The sequence below is a fragment of the Scyliorhinus torazame genome, chromosome 14, assembly GCF_047496885.1.
Source record: "Scyliorhinus torazame isolate Kashiwa2021f chromosome 14, sScyTor2.1, whole genome shotgun sequence".
Classification (NCBI taxonomy): Eukaryota; Metazoa; Chordata; class Chondrichthyes; order Carcharhiniformes; family Scyliorhinidae; genus Scyliorhinus; species Scyliorhinus torazame.
Window position 1 is genome coordinate 95,971,720 of NC_092720.1, and position 6,000 is coordinate 95,977,719.

At 45.2% G+C, this 6,000-nt stretch overlaps 1 protein-coding gene across 4 annotated transcripts in view; it reads right to left on the reverse strand.

The window, feature by feature from the left end:
• Nucleotides 1-3,321, reverse strand: part of LOC140389891 (guanylate cyclase soluble subunit beta-2-like) — an 88,789-nt gene extending 85,468 nt beyond the window's left edge. For 2 of the 4 annotated variants that reach the window (XM_072474516.1, XM_072474515.1), the window contains exons 1-2: nt 3,055-3,155; nt 2,196-2,269 (exon numbers count right to left, since the gene is read on the reverse strand). Coding sequence is in view for 2 of the 4 variants with exons in the window: in XM_072474513.1 (XP_072330614.1) it covers nt 2,196-2,269; nt 2,386-2,397 (86 nt within the window). In the remaining 2 variants the exon portion in view is untranslated. The other 2 variants (XM_072474514.1, XM_072474513.1) reach the window with 2 other exon arrangements.
• Nucleotides 3,322-6,000: the final 2,679 nt, after the last annotated feature.

The following is a 6,000-nucleotide window of genomic DNA, read 5'->3' on the forward strand; positions in this document are numbered from 1 at the left end:
GGCAAGGATTGGTGTCAGCTGGGAGGAGGGGTGCTTCATGGGGGGATCCTCTGAGGGGGTCAAGAGTAGGGGTAGTGTTGGGGATCCTCTGGGGGAGGGGGGGGAGGTCAGGGGTGTGGGATGTCCCATGAGGGGTTCTCTCTGGGTATTTAAAACAGTTACTGTGTTGTCAGAAGTGTAGTTTTCCCTTCTAACTCTTTCAGATTAGGTATGAGTGTAAAACTGGCGGAACCATCCGAAGTTTGTTTCCTGGGTCCCCAGAGCATCATTGAGGTACCCCTTCCCCCTCCACCCAATGGATTCCCAGGGAGCCAGGAAATGCTGGTCCGGTTTTAAAAGCTGACAAGTGGCTTTATGAGACGTGGGACACCAGTTACTTAACCCACCAACTCAACCGACCTACTCAACACACCAACTCACTCGACCTACTCAACCCACCTACTCAACCCACCTACTCAACCCACCAACTCAACCCACCTACTCAACCCAACTCAACTCCCCTACTCAACCCACCTACTCAACCCACCAACTCAACCCACCTACTCAACCCAACTCAACTCCCCTACTCAACCCACCTACTCAACCCACCTACTCAACCCACCAACTCAACCCACCAACTCAACCCACCTACTCAACCTACCAACTCAACCCACCTACTCAACCCACCTATTCAACCCAACTCAACTCCCCTACTCAACCGACTTACTCAACCCACCAACTCAACCCACCTACTCAACCCAACTCAACTCCCCTACTCAACCCACCTACTCAACCCACCAACTCAACCCACCAACTCAACCCACCAACTCAACCCACCTCAACTCCCCTACTCAACCCACCTACTCAACCCACCTACTCAACCCACCAACTCAACCCACCTACTCAACCTACCTACTCAACCCACCTACTCAACCCAACTCAACTCCCCTACTCAACCCACCTACTCAACCCACCTACTCAACCCACCAACTCAACCCACCTACTCAACCCACCTACTCAACCCACCTACTCAACCTACCAACTCAACCCATCTACTCAACCAACCAGCTCAACCCACCAACTCAACCCAACTCAACCCATCTCCTCACCCACCAACTCAACCCACCTAATCAACCCAACTCAACTCCCTTACTCAACCCACGTACTCAACCCAACTACTCAACCCACCAACTTAACCCACCTACTCAACCCAACTCAACTCCCCTACTCAACCTACCTACTCAACCCACCAACTCAACCCATCTACTCAACCCACCAACTCAACCCACGTACTCAACCCACCTACTCAACTCACCAACTCAACCCACTGACTCAACCGATCTACTCAACCCACCAAATCACTGAAGGGCGGCGCCAGATGGAATTGTAAACACAACTTCCCCAATGGGGCATTCACTGCTATTGACCGGACGTGCAAAGACAGGCTCATGTAAATCACTGGGGCATTTTTATTGAGGCATTTATAAATAAACACCAAACACAACCACAACCAAGATCAAAAAAGATCTTGGAAGGATAATAAACAGGAGATCACATCATAATGCTTTTAACTGTATTAGTTATATTAAAAACACATTTACAGTAACTTATTAATCACGTCGCATTAAATTGAGAAACACCATTTAAATCACGCTAAACACCCAGTGAACAACATGGATTTATTTTTAAGCTATATAACGGCAGCGTTAGGGTGATAAATGCTCAATTTTTGAACTAAAATAAAACATCCTTTGGATCTGTTAAGTGTAAGCAAAAATAGTAACCTTGAAACTTAATCTATACATTCAAAACTATCTGGCAAAATTGATTTAAAACAATTTCAGCGACGTTGGTACACATTCAGTTCTGACTGGAAGGAATTGTACTTGCCAATTATAAGTACATGCGCAAAGCCCATAGCCAAAAATCTGGCGAACAAAGAATGTTTTCTTTGCTTCCAATTACGTGGATTGATATTTTTATTTAAAACTATTAGAAATGTAAAGACATCTCTAAAGAGCACTGATTTTAAGTCTGACTCTAATGGTTAGTACATGTCGAGTGTCCTAATACCTGCCGAGAGAACAGAATACGTGTTCATTCCCGTTCTCGTTCGCATTGACATGTGTACAGACAACAAGACAAGCATTTGGATCACTCTTGTGGTAATGATATGAAATGGAGACATGACTAGCTTAGAAGAGGTCAGAAATTACCTCAATTTCTCCCATGTTTCTTCTCCGAATTTTTCGATAACCAAAGACTTCAGACATGTGTTAATAAATCCATACTGCAAAGAGAAAGCAGAAGATGATTCTCAGTCTTAAAAGTTCGGCTTTCATTTTTCAATGGTTCAAATATTTCCGCTTATATCTTGCCCCCTATTTAAAAACAAAGCACTCCTACCAAACTCAGCATTGAGGAAGCCACATGCCCATAACCCCTTTATTTCGCCAACTGTCCATTCATTCCCCTGGTGTTAAATCTATTCCAATCTGAACCTAACACGCGGTGAATCCTTGTTTTTTGTGAAAACGCTCTGGCACCTCACGGGCAAAGTCTGTGGGACATATTTCTATTGTGTGCTGTGGTTGCAGTGACATTCAACAAGAATTTGCCACCTTTGATACAATCTTGCATTGCACATTCAGAAGTGATAAACCCGCAAGAATATTAATGTTCAATCTGTTGTGCCTCTCTCACGTTCTGCTCGCCATTTTAACGTTGCGCTTTCCAAGCGCCTAAAGTGCATTCATTCGGTTGTGGGTGCATGAAATCGGAGAGAATAATTTGCATTCATATCATCACGGCTGACCGCCTGCGACGCTTAAACCTTTCTCCCAAACAGGCAGCATTGCGCTAGGAAGTCAAGCAGATGACACAAATGTAAAATGCACTGCACACACACAAGCGGTAGTTTGACCTATATATATACACCACTTGCAGACGCTTTCGCATACTTTGAAAAACAGGCGCTTTCCCCGAATTGTCAAGGTCACGGAAGTCTATTTTTTATCGGCAGCGCAGACATCAGTTGTTACAATTCGAACAACAAGCACGATGAGGAACACTCACTCCACCAATGGTCGATCACACAAGTGCGAATTATTGCCGCGGACCACAAGGGCCCCCCAAGGAAATGAATGAGCTCTCGGATTTCCCACTCATTTCCAAACACTAACCATCCTCAATGAAGGGACTGCGACTCGAGTCCAGCCAGTGAGCAAATTGGACCGGCACGCTAACTTGTTCGCTTAAAAGTCACATCTCAAGGATAATTTCTGGTTCAATACATCACATTTTTCCAGTAGCCGTCCTTCGGAGACAACCAAGCCGAAAAATATTGACAGACACACCCGGGCCGACGGGGGGGGGGGGGGCGGGGGCGCGGATTTTGCGGTTCCCGCTCGTTGTGCCTACATACAGACTCTGTGGATGTTTGCACTGGAGGTTCGAGGCGCCCTCTACAGAGCATCTAGAGGTTGTATGAACAGGGGCACGCAGCTGTAGTAGCGGGAGAAAGAGAGAGAGAGATGGGAGCAGGAAGGATAAAGGAGACAGAAAAAAAAGGTTGAAACATAGGAACAGGAGTAAGCGAAAGAGCCCGTCCAGCCTGCTCCGCCATTCAATGTGGTCATGTTGATCATCACCTTCAATGCTCCCCGCCATCCCTTTACATTATTGGTATTTAAAAATCTGTCAATCTCTGCTTTAAACATATGGAATGTTATTCTATTTTTAATCTGCAGCAATAATTAAAATCTGAACCACTGTGGTTAGCACTGCTGCCTCACAGCGGCAGGGACACAGGTCCAATTCCGGCCTCAGGTGACTGTGTGGAGTTTGCACTTTCTCCCCTTGTCTGCGTGGGTTTCTTCTGGGTGCTCCGGTTTCCTCCCACAGTACTGGTTAGGTGGATTGGCCGTGTTAAATTGTCCCTTAGTGTTCAAAGATGTGTAGATTAGGTGGGGTTACAGGGATAGGTTAGGGAAGTGAGCTTGGTGGGGTGATCGTTCAGGGGGTCGCTGCGGAGTCGATGGGCTGAATGGCCTCCTGCACTTTACGAATTCTATGATCTAGGGCGGCACAGTCACACAGTCGTTAGCACTGTCACTTCACAGCTTCAGCGTCCCAGGTTCGATTCCTGGCTTGGGTCACTGCCTGTGTGGAGTCTGCAGATTCTTCTCGTGACTGCGTGGGTTTCCTCCGAGAGCACCAGTTCCCTCCCACAGTCAAAATACGTGCAGGTTAGGTGGATTGGCCATGCTAAATTGCCCTTAGTGTCCAAAGAGGTTGGATGGGGTTGCTGGGTTACGGGTATGGAGTGGAGGTGTTGGCTTAAATGGAATGCTCTTTCCAAGGGCCGGTGCAGACTCAATGGGCCGAATGGCCTCCTTCTGCACTGTAAATTCTAGGTCTATGACTGAGGACCCACTGCCAAAGAAAAACCCTATGGCATGGGGAAATAAATTTTACAAGCACGGAGTCGCATTCCTTTACATTTGAATTACTATTCGATATTTAAATTAAAAATAAATAAATACTGCATATTTTTCTTTTTTTTACTGATCTGTGTCCCAATTCCACCCTTCCACTCTTCGTTCACTATTTATACTGATTTAACACTGAATTCCATGGGCAGCACGGTGGCGCAGTGGTTAGCCTGCTGCCTTACGGCGCTGAGGTCCCAGGTTCGATCCCGGCTCTGGGTCACTGTCCGTGTGGAGTTTGCACATTCTCCCTGTGTTTGAGTGGGTTTCACCCCCACAACCCAAAGATGTGCTGGGTAGGTGGATTAGCTATGTAGTAAGAATTCTATGATCTAGGGTGGCACAGTAGTAAGAATAGTAATGAGGTTATCCATGTTTACAATTATTACAGGATGCATGCAAAAGCAATTTCAGATTACTACACATACATAGTCAAATCAAAAAGTTGGTGTCCAGGTTGCCCTGCTCCTGGACAAGTTGTATTAAACTGCTACTTTGCTAAGATATGAAGGATGTGAAATTGTGGTGCTTACCCACTATTTATTCAATGGATAGGTGACATTTTACAAGCATTGTAAATATCAATTACCCATCAAACAGCCTAACTGATACTTCTACATATTGGAAGTTGCGTATTGGTTTAAATTTAAAAAAAATACTTTTTCAATTTTTTTTTCTATCTGTGTTTTTTCTCCCCTTTAATCTAATCCTTTTTTCCCTCTCTTTATTTTGCTTGTATTACATTATTTTATATTACATTAAATATTCTAACTCATTTAGAATCTGTGTGGCTCAGTAAGGATTTTTTTCAATCTGACCAGTTGAAGAGACATGCTTTCGCGTTCGCACACCTCTCTGTTATATCTCTGTGGAGGACACCATGCTACAATAGCTCTTTAATGATCAAAGCGTGCAGCACGAATGACCACTGAAAGTCAGTGAGCAACAGGAAGTATATTGGCTGGGGAAAGCTGTTTGTTTGCTACTGACCACAAAATCTGGGTCAACATTTAACTGGTGTTTCCTAATGCGACTCATTATTGATTCTTCAATCTGATTGGTTAAGAGGATACATATGCCCTGCTCTCACAGGCCCCTTGTAGAGCGCCTCATCTTAGAACATAGAACATAGAACATTACAGCGCAGTACAGGCCCTTTGGCCCTCGATGTTGCGCCAACCTGTGAAACCACTCTAAAGCCCATCTACACTATTCCCTTATTGTCCATATGTCAATCCAATGACCATTTTGAATGTCCTTAGTGTTGGCGAGTCCACTACTGTTGCAGGCAGGGCATTCCACGCCCCTACCACTCTCTGAGTAAAGAACCTACCTCTGACATCTGTCTTATATCTATCTCCGCTCAATTTAAAGTTATGTCCCCTCATGCTAGGCATCACCATCCAAGGAAAAAGGCTCTCACTGTCCACCCTATCCAATCCTCTGATCATCTTGTATGCCTCAATTAAGTCACCTCTTAACCTTCTTCTCTCTAACGAGAACAGCCTCAGGTCCCTCAGCCATTCCTCAT